The 18,428-nt window shown below is 31.9% G+C and overlaps 2 protein-coding genes across 2 annotated transcripts; both read right to left on the bottom strand.

Moving 5' to 3' along the window:
* Positions 1–8,976: 8,976 nt before the first annotated feature.
* On the bottom strand, positions 8,977–10,395 carry LOC139494564 (uncharacterized). Its single transcript, XM_071282725.1, has 2 exons — positions 9,298–10,395; positions 8,977–9,186 (listed from the first exon to the last, which is right to left on the bottom strand). Exons 1-2 carry the CDS (start codon positions 10,384–10,386, stop codon positions 8,977–8,979), a joined length of 1,299 nt encoding a protein of 432 aa, XP_071138826.1. The 5' UTR covers positions 10,387–10,395.
* Positions 10,396–14,557: 4,162 nt separating this feature from the next.
* Positions 14,558–17,475, bottom strand: LOC139494563 (uncharacterized). The gene is made up of 2 exons (XM_071282724.1): positions 17,391–17,475; positions 14,558–14,956 (listed from the first exon to the last, which is right to left on the bottom strand). The coding sequence occupies exons 1-2, from the start codon at positions 17,469–17,471 to the stop codon at positions 14,558–14,560; spliced, it is 480 nt and encodes a 159-aa protein (XP_071138825.1). The 5' UTR covers positions 17,472–17,475.
* Between the last annotated feature and the right edge of the window lie 953 nt (positions 17,476–18,428).

The raw sequence follows: 18,428 nt of genomic DNA, 5'->3' as shown, positions 1-18,428 counted from the left end.
AACAAGCGACATGTGAAGCATACACTTAGCCTCTTAGATATCAAGAACAAGTATGTCGACATGTTTTTAATATAAAAAAAGGGTTAAACCATTTGTTAAGGTGGTACCTAACACTACAGGGAGATACCTTTGTAAAGTCAACTTAACGTTTTAATTGCGTGGTGTTGTAAAAGGAATATTAAGCTTCTCAATAATCAAAATTTGTGTTTGTCAAACTGCTATATAACCAGTGTAATTTTTCTGACAAAACATGGGATCAAATTTTTTTTTTTTATATTTTTGATAAAGGGTCAACAATGGTAAAAGTAAATGATTTGACAAAAGTTAATGAAAATTAAACGAGCCAAATTAATTTTAGTGAACGTGTTGGGTACCACCTTAAATCACATTTCAAACTATAATATTCAATTGAACAAACATAGAAATCCCACATTGCGTATGTTAGCTCTATATTAGTATCTTTATTTATGTTTCTAATTGTTGTTACATGACAATTTGATGACCTTGAAGGCTACATCAATGATACCGAAGCAAAGAAAAATGGTACTGTTTGTGTGATGGCTAACATGTGCACATGTTCGATGCCAATGCTGGTGGACTAATAATCCCCGAGTGTATCAACAGCCCAGTAGCGAGTACTAGCATTACATGCGGATTTGTGTTATTAAAATTTGCTGTTACAACATTTTGGAAATAATTTAGAATTTAGAAATGTATCTCCCCTATTTAAATCTCTGATCCGTTGCCCGACTTTGCCTACCCTGTTTGTCCGTTTTGTGTTTACAACTCTACATCTTTTCAATAAGCTTTAGATTTTCAAATATTTTGGCCTCGATCCTCAATAAAGGGAATGTTACAATGAGCATAAGGTGCAGACAAAATTGAAACCGTTGATGTTATCATTACCGTTCATCTTGTTTACAATCACACAAACAAATGATATTTTATAATTTCGATATACGTTTAATTAGATTTTAAATCAAATATAAAATATGAAAATTTGAAATCGAGTCGATGAGCACGAATATGACAGATACTGTCCCTTTAAAAAGAAAAGTCTATCAATATTTTATTAAATAAACTATTCAGAGCTTCGTATGTGTACCTACAGAGCTTCAAAACGTAACATTGCATTTCTAATTGTATAATCTTATATTTAAAGTGATTGAATTAATGACATATATATGCAGTTTAAAATTAACGAGTATTTAAATAATTTCAATAAGTATAATTAGAAGTAAAGAAGTCGTGGATATAATTGATACAAGTATCAGTGAAGAAGATAATAGTGGTTTTTTGTTTGGCTATTCATTTCTTTCTGATGCCGGTGAAGATTTAAATTTTATAGACACCCTCACAAGTTGGTTGATTCATATGATGCGTCTGTATCTAAACTAAGGACATGCTTACTAAATATTAAAATGTGATTTACCACTTACGTTGTCTGGTAATTTAAGTACCAAACTTGACCTAAATCCGAATAAGACTTTTTTGCTGAGTGTTAACTCGTATTGCTGAAAGACGTGTCATGTTTTTGTTTGTCCAACATTTATTTGTTTAGTTATGATGTTGTATTTGTAATTCTGATCGGATGTTGGTTGATGTATTTACGTTCGTAGATGTAATTCTATATTCTATAATTAATTTCAAAGATTTAATTTAAAGCAACTACATGTATATGGACACGATGTATTTGTTTAACGGTTTGATTTAGAAAACAATACCGACATCGGTAGATGATACAATTAATTATCTATATTTACATATATATTCTTGTTATTGTTATAAAATACATCAAATGACATAGTCAAAAACCTGCTCTTGAACAGTACAACATTTTTAGAAACTTACCTGTGATGTCATTTTTGTGGCGTTGATCGAGTCGTGTGAAAACTGATCGTTGTTCTATGGTGCTGCTTATGTGTGCTGTCCTATGTTGCTTTGTGTGTTTAATTTTATTATGTGGTTAGCATGTCAAAATATACTATTGTATTATTTTTGATTAAGGGTCAACTATGATCAAAGTAAATGATTTGACAAAATTTAATGAAAATTAAACGAGCCAAATTAATTTTAGTGAAAGTGTTGGGTACCACCTTAAATCACATTTCAAACTATAATATTCAATTGGACAGACATAGAAATCCCACATTGCGTATGTTAGCTATATATTAGTATTTTTATTTATGTTTCTAATTGTTGTTACATGACAATTTGATGACCTTGAAGGCTACATCAATGATACCGAAGCAAAGAAAAATGGTACTGTTTGTGTTATTGCTAACATGTGCACATGTTCGATGCCAATGATGGCGGACTAATAATCCCCGAGCGTATCAACAGCCCAGTAGCGAGTACTAGCATTAAATGCGGATTTGTGTTATTAAAATTTGCTGTTACAACATTTTGGAAATAACTTAGAATTTAGAAATGTATCTCCTCTATTTAAATCTCTGATCCGTTGCCCGACTTTGCCTATCCTGTTTGTCCGTTTTGTGTTTACAACTCTACATCTTTTCAATAAGCTTAAGATTTCAAATATTTTGGCCTCGATCCTCAATAAAGAGACATTGAATGGTGAAATGAGCATAAGGTGCAGACAAAATTGAAACCGTTGATGTTATCATTACCGTTCATCTAGTTTACAATCACACAAACAAATGATATTTTATAATTTCGATATACGTTTAATTAGGTTTTAAATCAAATATAAAATATGAAAATTTGAAATCGAGTCCATGAGCACGAAAATGACAGATACTGTCCCTTTAAAAAGAAACGCCTATCAATATTTTATTAAAAAAACTATTCAGAGCTTCGTATGTGTACCTACAGAGCTTCAAAACGTAACATTGCATTTCTAATTGTATAATCTTATATTTAAAGTGATTAAATTAATTACATATATATGCAGTTTAAAATTAACGAGTATTTGAATAATTTCAATAAGTGTAATAAGAAGTAAAGACGTCGTAGATATAATTGATACAAGTATCAGTGAAGAAGATGATAGTGTTTTTTTTTCTGGCTATTCATTTCTTTCTGATGCCGATGAAGATTTAAATTTTATAGACACCCTCGCAAGTTGGTCGATTCATATGATGCGCCTGTGTCTAAACTAACTAAGGACATGCTTACTAAATATTAAAATGTGATTTACCACTTACGTCGTCTGGTAATTTAAGTATCAAACTTGACCTAAATCCGAATAAGACTTTTTTGCTGCGTGTTAATTCGTATTGCTGAAAGACGTGTCATGTTTTTTTTTTTTGTCCAACATTTATTTGTTTAGTTATGATGTTGTATTTGTTATTATGATCGGATGTTAATTGATGTATTTACGTTCGTAGATGTAATTCTATATTTTATAATTAATTTCAAAGATTTAATTTAAAGCAACTACACGTATATGGACAAGATGTATTTGTTTAACGGTTTGATTTAGAAAACCATACCGACACATCGGTAGATGATACAATTAATTATCTATATTTACATATATATTCTTATTATCTAATCCTGGAAAACGGAGACGAAATTTAACCTGTAGAATTAATTTACAATGTATTTCGAATGCCTATCAAATGTATATACATGTATATCATGATCTGCTTACCCTTTCGCAGCACCTGAGATCACCCCTAGTTTTTTGGTTGGGTTTGTGTTGTTTATTCTTTAGTTTTCTATGTTGTGTCATGTGTGCTGTTGTTTGTTTGTCTTTTTTTCATTTTTAACCATGGCGTTGTCAGTTTGTTTTAGATTTATGAGTCCTTTGTCGTAAAACGCTATTTATCAAGGTAAAAATCATGGTTATCCTGTTGCGTTTATTCATAAGGATTTGTAATTTACATCCAGTTTGTTACCTTTGAAAAAGTTAAAAATGTTAATAAATACGTTCTTATGACGTGAAGTTGAAGTATTGAAAATATACATATCAAAAATAAGTGTATAATGTATTAAATTGAATTTATTTTGATTCTCTAGAATGAAAAAGGATTTTTTGAAGTGATAAAATTGACTCTGATTTAAGACATGATTTCACTAGCCTTTACATTTACGACTCATCTATACTTCTAAAGGATGAGACCCATTTCACTGAGTCGCAGCTCCTCTAAACCATATAAAATTGGAAATAGTAGTGATATGACGTATAAATCTTGGATTTGTTTTTGAAGCAATCGGTTTTTTTATTTTTTCAACAGAAAATGACATTTTTTTCAAATATCTAAATTCAGAAGCCGACATCGATTCATGTTTAACACGCTTTCACGCAATGAAATGCCTGTTAATTAATGGGGTCTTTTGCATTATGCCCTATATTTTCATCTATTAAAGAAATATAATAAAATGAATTAACCGTGTCAAAATCCTTACAGTGTCTACATTTTTACTGTGTTTTTGTTCCAGATCATATCAGTATTTGGACCGTACGCGTACGGTATGGCATGTATGGCCTGTATGCGAATATTTTTCAGAATACAAATACTGTCGGACTGTACATAATATACATATTGTTGGGAGAAACCTTTTTAGGAATATAAGGACACTTAACTACAAAACCTTCAAAGATAATGAACAGAAATTATTAAAAAAAAACTATTGCAAATACACTGAGAAATAAAAACGCGTCATCAAACGAATGCAAATAATGAAAAGGGTACCTTTGTTTCTCTAAGAATGCTAGCTGTTGATAGAATCTAACTCGATTACTATATAGGATTTTTGTTGGGATGAAATAGTTAAACAAACATCCTAAATTTGAAGTTAATGGCAACAAGTTACGATTTAAAATAATGAGCAAAATCTATATATAGCGTGCTTTGTAAATGAATATAGGCAACAGTAGTATATCCCTGTTTAAAATTCATAAATCGATTGAGAAAAAAAACCAACAAATCCGGGTTACGAACTAAAACTGAGGGAAACGCATCAAATACAAGAGGAGGATTACGACACAACAGAAACACAACATTAAAATGTAACAAACACAGAAACGAACTATAATAAAACAATGACCAGACTTTGGAACAGAACATTTGAAGAAATAAAAATAATGACGAGAACCTGGTTTTGTTGCATGCCAACCTCCCGCTTTTATGGCAATATTTGATATAACATTAAAATGACAATATGACATGACAGGACTACAATACAAATAAATGGGAGAACATGTAGGATAGAGAATCACACCAATAATAGCTAACAAAAGATACCAGATTTAAAATTTAATACGCCAGACGTGCGTTTGGTCCACACAAGATTAAACAGTGACGGTCAGATGACAAAACTTCGAAAAAGTACAAAGTTGGAAGTACAAAGAGGACCGAAAGTTATAAAACGTTGCGACCAAAACGGCTAGGATTTCTGCCTAGGTTAAGAATTCCTTATAGATTAATTATTACATTTGCAAAAGTAAATATTAAAAAACGACTACTTAATGATAAAATCGAAGAGACTTACTACAGAATAAAAACGGCTACATTACATAAAAAACCTAAACAAGCAAATGAAAATACACAGCCGAGTTAGCCAAAGCCATCAACGCATAAATACACTGATAACATATATCATAATAACGTTTTGACTACAAAAGATGTATCTGTATTTCCCAAATACAACAAAACCTTACCAAGTCAATACAAAAACAAATTTCAAACAGTCTGTAAAGATGTTAGGAATTTCTCGAATAAAACAAAACGTTAAAAGGAAAAACAAAGTATGCAGTTGAGGATCATTGAGGATCCGATATTTGCAAGACGTTAATATTGATATTATTTTAAAGGCCCTTAAAAGTGTAAACGCAAGCAATAGTCAAATAAGTCCTGACAAAAGAACAATGAAGAAGTACAGACAAGTATCCTAAATATATTCAACTGCAGGGCTCAAATCCAAAACACATTATATTTTTTTTTATTTAATTGACATTTTCATATTTTTATTTCTGTTTAAAGTTCTTAATAGTTCAATAATGAATTTATTCACATACTAGTATTACACACTAAATGAATGCAGTGCAGTTTTGGTTTTGGTGTGTTTTAAGATATAAAGTGCAATACTACCATTTGATTAATGTATTTCGAAAAAGTGAATAATGACATTGATAACAAAACAATCTGTTCACATTAAAGATTTTTCTATTAAGAAAACCACGTCCCACCCATTTAATCTTACCATTTATGACATGTTGTTTGTTGTAAGACTTTATAAGGTAAGAGTATAGTTAAGCGTCCTCAAATATATTCAACTCCAGCATATTCGGTATGTGCATATTAAACGTCAGGAACCTGTTTTATAGTCACACACTGTAGTTTCTTCAATTTATTGTTAACAGTTTTTCAGATTGATATTTTTGTTATAAAAGAGGGTCATACAAACTCATAGACCGAAAATAAACTGACAATGCCTTGGCACAAAAAGTAAAAAAAACAACAGACAATTAATAGAAGTGGTCAGAAGCCACGAAGCAAAACATGGAAAGTGAAAAAAATAAATCATTATGTTTTGGGTCTTATTTCATTTATATTGGCTCAAAACAAAAAAAATATTTTTTATTTTTTATTTGTACTATTTTTAAGTATGAAACTTTTGTTGTCACAGAAACCATCAATTTGGTAACAAAATTATGAAAATGCAGCCATTTTTAAACCAAAATATTTCAAAATACATACATTTTTAGATAAATCTGTATCTTTTTATAAATAGTATAAGAATACACTATTTCAGATATATCTTACTTATTTTAGCAATTTTTAAAGAGCTCTAAAATCTATCTACAACCACATCCAGCCTAGTGACATGTATGAATTCATATTGGACCCAATTAACCAAGAATAAAATAAAATTGCCTGGCAAATCAAAATTGATTTGAAAAAAAATATATCAAAAGATGACATTTTTGAAATTGTGAAAAAAAGTATGAACAGGTAGGACAAAGCCTTAAATTGATTCGTGTTGATTTTTTTTCCAAGACAAAGCATTTTTTATCATGTTATCCTTCTTACATGCTTGTTATTTCAGAAATTATAAGTTGTTCTTGTGCATCTGTCAAAATTATGCCACTGTGATATCAAAAAGTTCGGGAAAAATGAAAAAAATAGTAAATTTTTTAAAAAATGAAATTTTTAATTTTGTTTTTCAAAAATTAATTAGATCCATGGTATAAAATTAATTTGAATCAAAATTATGTTGCAATAAAAGGTTTTCAAGGTATATTTCATAAAATCTGGGTGGTCTATATAAACGCACATGTAACTGTAACGTAAGGAATTCAAAATTGTTGATTTGACATTTTTTCATCAAATGGGTTTCTTTTAATCCAAACTTTTTTGTGTGTTTTATAGGAGTTTGAATACATTGCACAAATGAGCACCCCTGTATACAGTTGGGGTATGATATTATACACCTCCCTACAAATGTGTTTTTATTGATTATAATTTCACAACAGCTGGTTCTATTTTTGTCTTGTAAATGTTTTTCATTCAATGTGTTTGCACTTTAGGTTTTGAAAATTGATTGACTATACCGTTTTGATACTTTAAATAAGGAATAAAATCCTTTAAATTTGAATCAACTAGAGTGAATGCTAGAAGAACAAAAAAATAAAATAAGCAAAATAGAAATTGAACTTATTCCAGTAACTGCATGGTAAATGTTAGGTGAAATTTTGCCTTTTACAAATTAGAATATAATATAATATGTCTGTATGCATTGGATTAATTTGATCTGGTGTTCTCAATCAAATTTAGATCATATTATCAACAAATTGTTAAAAGATTTACAAGTCTTAAAGTGACCGCAATAATGACAAGATAGACAACAGTGATGCACTTTCAGAAGCTCTCTAATGAAGGATCATCTTGGCAGCTGTATCCATCCTTTTATTTATCTCTTTGAAAGCTTGAGAATTGTACAGCTATCAATAATAAACACAGTCATAATCAGTTAATACATATATTTGGACATGAGAAATGAATATAAAAGTCAAGTACACAAGTTACAAACAAACTACACCTTTAAAAAAATTAGAAGACTGAATTAAATTTTTCCCTCTTGACTACCAAAATACTGAGCACTGAATCCAAATCTATACTACCAAAAAGGTCAGCCAGAAAAGCAAAAACCTGGTATTAACCAATAAATGAAAAAAAAACATGATTTCTATATCCTAGTTATGAAACAAAAATAACCTTTAAAACAATATGATTCCTTATTTTTGCTTACATTAAAAAATTATGAATGATGAAACCTTGTAAGCATCAATTTGTTACTCCTTCATATACACACACTCTGATGTGATAGATGTGATAGATAATTACGATTTTATAAAACACATTTGACATTTGTTTAAGATAAATTAACATATACACTTCGCATTGATATCGTTATTTTCAATCTTTCCTTAAGCAAAATTGATATCATGCTTTAAAATTGTTGATAAAGTGCATGTTAATCTGTCTTGCAAATTTAATATTATATAATAAGTTCAAAGACTTTTTTTCTCATTTTTATAAATATCTAAATGGAAATAAATTTGAGAAAGATATCAGTAAATTCTGAAAATTTGAGAGAACAGTTTAATTGAATAAAGAATGGAGGTAAACTCTAAAAAAAAAATGACTGTTAGTTCTTGTAGGCTTTTTTTGTAAGTATATTACAGAGCAATACATTGCACATATGTGGGATTGTCTGCCTTTGAATTATTTGTAGATTTATGTCCCTTTTATTATCATTTTCAAATATGCGAATTAGATAATAATCTTAATAATTTTATTTTAGAATCAAATCATTTATTATGTAGAAATGATGCAAACAATTTATATTGATTTTCAATAAAAAATAAACCCCTGAACATGAAAATGTTCTAATAAATCAAAATACTCATTAATATAAAAATTTACTTCATATCTAGTGCATCTTTGTCAGAAAGATTTAAACCTTCATAAACTTGTCATAAAGCTGCAGCTACTAAATTCAGTTCTATAAATTCTGCTTCAGCTTTTCTGATTGTTTATCATCTGATGTATACAAAGGATTGTATAATTTGCGTTTATTTAATACAAGACGACTAAAGTAACTAGCTATCTGTGTTGCGGAAAGGAACTCTTCTTGTGAAAAACGTTTTCGTCCACTTGTTGTTCTTACAAATCTCATATCCTGGAATACTTCTTCCGGATCAAACTTCTGGTCCTGGGTAAACCTTTTGACTGTTCTCCTTCACTTAAATGCCCATCCCTGTGTAAGATCACTGTTAGAATTACCAGAAGAAAATTTATTTGAATTAACCGTTACTGTATTAACCTTTTCCATATGCCTGGAATATTCAATCTTTGACTTGTCAGAAAGTTTCTTATTTTCCTGTTTTACACTATTCTTTCCAATATCCAGATGACGCAACAGATTACCATATTTGCTAAATGTTTTTATACATTCATTACACGAAAACAATTTAGACATTTCTTCTTCTGTGACAAAATCAACATCATCATTTGATTGGTCACCTGTAGTTACAGTATTGTCATTGACTAAAGATTCAACTTCAATTTCATTTTCTTGTGTTACATGTTCCTGAAGAGAGACTTCAGCTTCTATGATTCCTGATTGTCTGACTTCTGTTTCTGTCTGTCCGACTTCTGTTTCTGTCTGTCTGCCTTCTGTTTCTGTCTGTCTGACTTCTGTTTCTGTCTGTTGATTTAGATAAGTTTCAATAATGGTGAGTTCTGGTAGATCCCTAGTAGTTGCAGTATCAACAACAGGAATATGACAGCCTTGTCCTATTCCAAACTGCCTCCAAACTTGCACTCCACCATTTTTGAACGAAAAGTTATTAACAGTTGTGATCTTTGGCAGTTTAAACACAGTAGGATCTTTCTTTTTGCTGTCAGATTTAGGAGGTTGAAGTGCAACAACCACTGACACTTTCTTTATGTTTGATTTCATTAATGCATTTTTAAAATCCACTGCTGTACATACATCATTGCCCTCATTGACATATCTTCTGATGTATGATTTGACATGGGCAGCTTTTCTGTCACAGATGGAGTTTCCACCTTGAGGGTCTGCAAAATCCATTCTTTTACATTGAACAATGGATGAAAGAAATGGCATGGCACATACAGATGCTGCTCCATGAAAACATCCAGCATTATCAGAACGAATGTAGGCATTTGTCAGGCAAGGATTAATTTGATGAAAAATCTCTAAACTGTTCCCAAGAACAGCATTTGATGTCTCAGCATCTCGTAGTGCACTGTCAAAGATGTGAATAACAGTATGCATTGTCAAGGCCTGTCTGTATTTGAAAGTTGCAACAATAACATGCCAATTGAGTCCCCGTTTACCGAACAAATTAGATTGCGATTCTCTGTATTGCATTGAAATAAACTTCATGGCCCAATCACGTTCGACTAACATTTCGTCTTCTTTAAGATTTTCTAGGACAGATTTACGAGCCAAATTTACAGAGCGAAGAATATTGTTTTCCCATTCATGAACAGCTCTGACACTCTAAAAAACAGTAATTACAATGTATTAGCATAAAGAAGAAGTGCATTGTGTACTGACAAAAAAAACTGGTCATAAATTCTTCTGTAGCAGTCAATAAAACAACAATTCCCTAATTTTACAACATCAATAGTACAATTTAAATTATTCAAACCTTCTGTTTGTCATCCTTTGCGTGATCAGGCAGACACTGACAGGAAGAACAGGATTTATATGACAAGTCAGGAAGGACAGGATTTATATGACAAGTCAGGAAGGACAGGATTTATATGACAAGTCAGGAGGCACAGGATTTATATGACAAGTCAGGAGGGACAGGATTTATATGACAAGTCAAGAAGGACAAGATTTATATGACATGTCAGGTGGTCCATGATTTACATGACAAGTCAGGAAGGACAGGATTTATATGACAAGTCAGGAAGGACAGGATTTATATGACAAGTCAGGAGGCACAGGATTTATATGACAAGTCAGGAGGGACAGGAATTATATGACAAGTCAGGAAGGACATGATTTATATGACATGTCAGGTGGGACATGATTTACATGACAAGTCATGAAGGACAATATTTACAGGATATGTCAGGATGGACATGATTTAAATGATAAGTCAGGATGGACAGGATTTACATCATCAGTCAGGATGGACAGTATTTATATGACATGTCAGGAGGGACAGGATTTACATGACAAGTCAGAAAGGAGAGGATTTACATGATATGTCAGGAGGGACATAATTTATATGATAAGTCAGGAGGGAAAGGATTTATATGACAAGTCAGGAGTGACAGGATTTTTATGACATGTCAGGAAGGACAGGATTTACATAATAAGTCAGGATGGACAGGATTTATGTGACAAGTCAGGAAGGACAGGATTTACATGACAAGCCAGGAGGGACAGGATTTATGTGACAAGTCAGGAATGACAGGATTTATATGTCAAGTCAGGAGGCACATAATTTATATGACAAGTGAGGAGGGACAGGATTTATATGACATATCAGGTGGTCCATGATTTACATGACAAGTCAGGAAAGACAGGATTTATATGACAAGTCAGGAAGGACAGGATTTATATGTCAAGTCAGGAGGCACAGAATTCATATGATAAGTGAGGAGGGACAGGATTTATATGACAAGTCAGGAAGGACAAGATTTATATGACATATCAGGTGGTCCATGATTTACATGACAAGTCAGGAAGGACAGGATTTATATTACAAGTCAGGAAGGACAAGATTTATATGATATGTCAGGTGGGACAGGATTTACATGACAAGTCATGAAGGACAGGATTTACAGGACATGTCAGGATGGACATGATTTAAATGATAAGTCAGGATGGACAGGATTTACATGATAAGTCAGGAGGGACAGGATTTATATGATATGTCAGGAGGGACAGGATTTACATGGCAAGTCAGAAACGACAGGATTTACATGACATGTCAGGAGGGACAGAATTTATATGATAAGTCAGGAGGGAAAGGATTTATATGACATGTCAGGAAGGACAGGATTTACATAATAAGTCAGGAGGGACAGGATTTATGTGACAAGTTAGGAAGGACAGGATTTACATGACAAGCCAGGAGGGCCAGGATTTATATGACAAGTCAGGAAGGACAGGATTTATACGACAAATCAGGAGGCACAGAATTTATATGACAAGTTTAGGAGGAACAGGATTTATATGACAAGTCAGGAAGGACAAGATTTATATGACATGTCAGGTGGGACATTATTTACATGACAAGTCATGAAGGACAGGATTTGCAGGACATGTCAGGATGGACATGATTTAAATGATAAGTCAGGATGGACAGGATTTACATGATAAGTCAGGAGGGACATGATTTATATGACATGTCAGGAGGGACAGGATTTACATGACAAGTCAGAAGCGACAGGATTTACATGACATATCATGAGGGACAGAATTTATATGATAAGTCAGGAGGGACAGGATTTATATGACAAGTCAGGAGGGACAGGATTTATATTACATGTCAGGAAGGACAGGATTTACATAATAAGTCAGGAGGGACAGGATTTATGTGACAAGTCAGGAAGGACAGGATTTACATGAGAAGCCAGGAAGGACAGGATTTATATGACAAGTCAGGAAGGACAGGATTTATATGATAAGTCAGGAGGCACATGATTTACATGATAAGTCAGGAGGGACAGGATTAACATGACAAGTCAGGAAGGACAGGGTGTACATGACTAGTCAGGAAGGACAGGATTTACATGACAAGTCAGGAGGGACAGGATCTATATGACAAGTCAGGCAGGACAGGATTTACATGACAAATCAGGAGGGACAGGATTTACATGACAAGTTAGGAAGGACAAGATGTATATGATAGGTCAGAAAGGACAGGATTTACATGACAAACAAGGAGGGACAGGATTTATATGACAAGTCAGGACGGACAGGATTTATATGACAGGTCAGGAGGGACAGGATTTATATGATAAGTCAGAGGTCTGTCGTTCAGTATTTATTGTATGTTTTTGAAGTTCATATGTGTTTTTTGTTTCTCATTTTTATATAAATTAAACCATTTGTGTTCATTTTTTTTTATTGTTTTAGACTAGTCATAGGACTCTCATAGCTTGCTGTTCTGTTTGAGCCAAGGCTCCATGTTAAAATCCACTATGTAATCTATATCTGATTTATAAATACATATTGTGACTAGGATGAAGAGATGTTTCATTGGCACTCAAACCATATCTTCTCATTTATATATAAAAATACTTGCATACATAAAGCTATCATTTACCTCTGAAATAGCATACATTGCATCATCTCTTTGATCATCATTGTCATAAGTTATGGTCTTTGAGACATCCATTAAGCATTTAAGAACAGTGTCCAGTTCTTAACATTGGCTGCAAGAATTTTAATGTAAATGGCTGCAACTGGAAGTGTAGTCTTTGGTAACCACCAGATAGTGCAAATGTGCAGCAATGATCAGCTACCTCTGATTCCTTTACAACATGAGTCTGAAATTCAAAGAGTATTTCTTAGAAATAGGCACACTGAAAACATTCAACAAACGGGAATATGTGTCATATGATTAGTATTTACCATACAAACAGTAGGCCTCAGTGTATCATATAATACAGTATATAAAATAAACCAGAACAGACTTAGTTATATCAACATTGAGGTATGCTGTCACATATATAAAGCATGGTTTCAAATTTCAAAAAACTAATTTAAGAAAATTAGAAAAAATGTTACGAAAATTGTTAATGAAATTTGTAATGCATGCTGTTGTTCAGGTAAATAAAAAAAAAGCCGGTCTTATAATTCTAAACTATACAAGTGTTTGGTTTTTACATCATTCTAAGTTTTATTGAGTTCCTATTAGTACTGGTAGGTTCACAGATAACTGTTGCATTGTCAATACGATCTGTTTAGGACATTTTGACAGACAATATAGGCACCCAAACTAGTGATATGGCCCTAATTATAGTCTTTAGAATTATTGACAATAATTTACCTTGTACTCTTATTTAAGATACTGCTTAGAAGATGTTAGCAGCTTGCAAATATTATCTTGCCATTCCTTCCCTTTATCCAATCTTCCAAACAAGGCAGCTATTTTCTGCAGACTCTCTATTGCTTTGGCACCATCTGCAGCGTAGTTGTATAATCCTTTCATAGATTTCCTTACATTAGGTCCTATGGCATGTTGAATTATCATGTAAGAGCTTAAACTTCCTTTTTTTCAAAATTGTCTTCTTCACTGTAGCTAAAATACTGCTAAACTACACGGGTTCTAACGCTGTTAAGGATGATTTTAGGAACATTGATGATTTCTCCATTTGAAAGCTTTAGATTGGATTCGCCAAAGGGTATGTCTGTAATAATAGCTGGACTCATTATAAAGTCTAAAAAATGATTTATCTGTTCAGTTGTGATACCTTCATGTGTTATTTCAGTTGCTGGAACTTTTTGTCCAGATCCTACAGATAAGGCATGTTTCCTTGCTGCACCATATTTGTAGCGAGATAAATCTGGTATCAAAGGATGCACTTCACTGTAAGACACCTTGGTGGGCTATTATGGATAGGATTTGACGCTGTGAACCCCAGTCTTCACATCCGATATAGGCAGCAGAAATTATATTCAACAAGATTTCTTCATTCTGTTTTTTACTTTCCATTATTGCCTGCAATACATCAGTTTCTTGTCCTGGCACCAACACATTTAAAACTTCATTCAAAATCTTTGAGGTTTTTATAATGTAATCTGATTTTGTCCTTTCAGAACAGACTCTCCATTCAGCTGTTAAGGTCTTCTTAACAGGACTTGCACCACAAGTCAGCAGAAATGAATCCAAGGCCTTTCTCTTTCTAGAATTAACATCTTCTTGGCTTGCTGATGGTGTCCATACACTTCCTTCACTTGTTTGTGAAAGAGTGTATTCTGTGTTCTGAAAAAAAATAAACAAAAAAATGTTTTGGTTTTACATTTAGCTGAATATCAAAAATATATTAATTTTAAATGAAGCATTAAAATGATAAAGACAAACTTTTAACATTATGATTAATTTTAGTCATGTCAGCCATTTTGGTTGTCAGACACATTTTTGAACAAGATACTTCAATGATGATTGTTAATTTTGGCAGAGTAGTTTCAGAGAAAATTTTTATAATAGTGTCTTGCCATGGCTTTGTTCGGACTTTTTTGTTTGCTTTTTGGCCTTGAATTTTTGTCACTTATATTTTATTAACTATGTATTTGCATTCAGGTATCGCATATCAAATTTATTTATTCATAGTGTGTTAATTTACGTTTTTTCATTGAGTTAAGCCTTCCGATTGATATGTTATCGTGTGTTTTTCTATGTTGTGATGTTATACTATTATTTCAGGAATAGGGAGAAGGTTTGGTACCATTTCTATGTTTAATCCTGCTGCAAATGTTTGCACCTGTCCTTAGTCAGGAATCTTATGTACAGTAGTTGTCGTTTGTTTATGTAATTTATATGTGTTTCTCGTTTTTTTTGTGTTTTATATAGACCATTAGTTTTCCCGTTTGAATGGTTTTAAACTAGTAATTTTGAAGCCCTTTATATCTTGTTGTTCGGTGTGAGCCAAGGCTCCGTGTTGAAGGCTGTACATTAGCCTATAATGGTTTACCGGTACTTTTATAAATTGTTATTTGGATGGAGAGTTGTCTCATTGGCACTCATACCACATCTTCCTATATCTAATTATTCTTGAATTTGACACAAATGCATATAAATATATTGGATGCATTTTTAAAGTATTCAGCTGAGGTCGTATTTGAAGTTTTAACTTTAGATATAAAATAAAATTAGTCCATTTATCCGTGAAATACAGGAATATGGAGATAAAAGATTTGAAAAATGTCATTTATTGATCAATGTAGAAGCATGCACTAACTGACACTAACTGACACAATTTTCTGGTTGGGTTGTTGTCTCTTTAACACATTCTCTATTTTTTTTAAATTCTATTATCTATGTACCTAAGATAATTCAAGTCCAGTTTCTGTTATTGTTTCACTGAATTGTTCATAATGTTCTGAATTTGTAGATGCATGTATCAGATTTGTCTACAAGAAGACAAATATGGGTTAAAATATTAGAACAAATGTTTAAACAATTCTATAAAGGTGCACAACTTCAACATGTATGTATGCATCTTTCTGTGAAGTTTCAGAGATCTGGTTTTAAACAGTAGGAGTTGAATGCACAAAAACTTTAACACACCTCTGTAAATCTTGAGAAAAGTGATAAAAATCTTACAGTGTAAAATAAAGGCAACAGTAGTATACCGCTGTTCAAAACTCATAAATCCATGGACAAAAAACAAAATCGGGATAACAAACTAAAACCGAGGGAAACGCATTAAATATAAGTGGAGAACAACGACATAACACTAAAATGTAACACACATAGACAAAATCCCACGAGAATAACAAATATAACATATATATATAACATCAAAACCAAATACATGAATTTGGGATAGACAAGTACCGTGACACGTCTTATCGCAATGTGTTTACACTCAAAAATAAGAGAAAACAAACGACACAACATTATAATGTAACACACACAGAAACGAACTATAATATAACAATGGCCATATTCCTGACTTGGTATAGGGCATTTTTAAAGGAAAAAATGGTGGGTTGAACCTGTTTTTGTGGCATGCCAAACCTCGCACTTTTATGGCCATGTGAAATATAACATCAAAATGACAACACAGGACTACAATATGAATAAATTGGAGAACACAATTGACAATGAATCACACGAACAACAGCCAACAAAAGGCAACAAGTTCAAAATTTTAATACGCCAGAAGTGTATATTGTCCACACAAGACCTACGTGTGACGCCCAGAGAAACATAGACACACATTTTAGTTCTTGTTTTTCTTCTAGAAAAAATATCCTAATTTGCTATTTAAACAATGATATTTATCTATTTAAAAATTAATAAATAATTCCTTCATGTCATGCTCTATGCTCATTTTAACATGGGTAGGCGTTATATTTGTTGATATTTTACACTGTGCTTTAGTGAGGTGTAAAATAAAGTCAAATATAATGCATTACAAAAAGAACATATATGTTAAACAGTTTGAAAAAATGTAAATGAAATAATTTATAATGAGAATATAACAAGTAAGTCTGTGCGCTTGCAGGTGTCTTTTTTTTTTACAAAACGTAATAAAGACGTCATATTAGAATATAAAATATTCACTTATAGAATATCTCAATTATTGCATTATGAAAGAATAATTTTTGCTAGAAATTTAAGGAAATGGTCATTTTGACCATTTTAAAGATAAAATGTTAACTTAAAGTGTTAAAAAAAGCATATACATTACCTCATATAATTCAAATCCAGTTTCTGAAGTAGGTTCCTGGAACTGTTCTCCACTTGAGGCTGTCAAAAAGGCAGATCTCATATTTTCAGACTGTAAAATAAAATAAAAAAGAAACTCATAATGATGTGGTTCATGCTTAGTAAAATTTTGTTCAGTGGTTTCTGGGGAGAAATATTTTAACATCAAAAAAACATCAAAACTTCAAAACTCTGTAACTATTTATCTACAAAAAAGTTTCTTGAAATTCTGTTTGGTGAATTCAGAGGAGTTGCCATGACAATCTGTTGCAATACATATTTAGGTAAACTTTTAGCGTTCAAAGGGGCATAACTTTAAAAAATTAGAGTGCATACAGAACTCCATCATGTTACACCAATTCAATTTCTTGTTTTATAGATTTTTGGGCTCCAATAATTTGAGCGAGCAAGCTACTTGAATAGTTTTATAAAAAAAATATTTAATTTGCAAATGTTCAAGGCGAAGTATAAAAAGGGAAGGCGAGCGTTTACAATTTTTTGTTGTTAACATAAAAAATAGGTTTTGACAATAATAAAACTTGATTTATCACTTGTACTTGGACATTTCTTTAATGTATGAAGTGTTTTTTCCCCTGGTCACCTAGCAATAATTAGATGTGGTACATGTATGTGTGCCTATTATGCAATTGTCCATTCAGGTCAAAATCAGGTTTGGAACACCCCGAAATGTTATTTATAAATATTCCTTTTTGAGAGGGGTCGATTAAAGTTATATTATATGTTTTTTGGAAGAAAAAAAACAATTCTAGTACAAAAGGGCTCATATTTTCCCAAAAAACTATTATCTATCTGGTATTAAGTGGTCAAAACATGTCTTAAGTATTTTGTAATATTCCTGGACTTAAACATAATCATTTTCTTTTATATTATTCAAAATAAGTGGACCCTCTCTTTTAGAAAAGTTGTTTAAAATATTATGTATCCGTCCTCCCCTGTTAAGTTAAGTTTTTCTATCTTATTTTCTACAACAGTAAAATGACCCTTGCCTGATGGAGGGTTG

Source organism: Mytilus edulis, chromosome 11, assembly GCF_963676685.1.
Source record: "Mytilus edulis chromosome 11, xbMytEdul2.2, whole genome shotgun sequence".
In the NCBI taxonomy this organism is placed as follows: Eukaryota; Metazoa; Mollusca; class Bivalvia; order Mytilida; family Mytilidae; genus Mytilus; species Mytilus edulis.
Note: the sequence above shows the minus strand (reverse complement) of the source record. Positions and strands in the feature narration are given on the sequence as shown.

Bases quoted from the DNA above. Each gene is read 5' to 3' on its own strand.
- LOC139494564 (XM_071282725.1), bottom strand. From the start codon at position 10,386: ATGAAGTTTATTTCAATGCAATACAGAGAATCGCAATCTAATTTGTTC. The intron at 9,187-9,297 runs GTTAATACAGTA...AGGTTTACCCAG, and splicing joins ATTCCAGGCATATGGAAAAG to GACCAGAAGTTTGATCCGGA.
- LOC139494563 (XM_071282724.1), bottom strand. From the start codon at position 17,471: ATGAGATCTGCCTTTTTGACAGCCTCAAGTGGAGAACAGTTCCAGGAA. The intron at 14,957-17,390 runs GTAATGTATATG...ATTTTTTTTCAG, and splicing joins CTGGATTTGAATTATATGAG to AACACAGAATACACTCTTTC.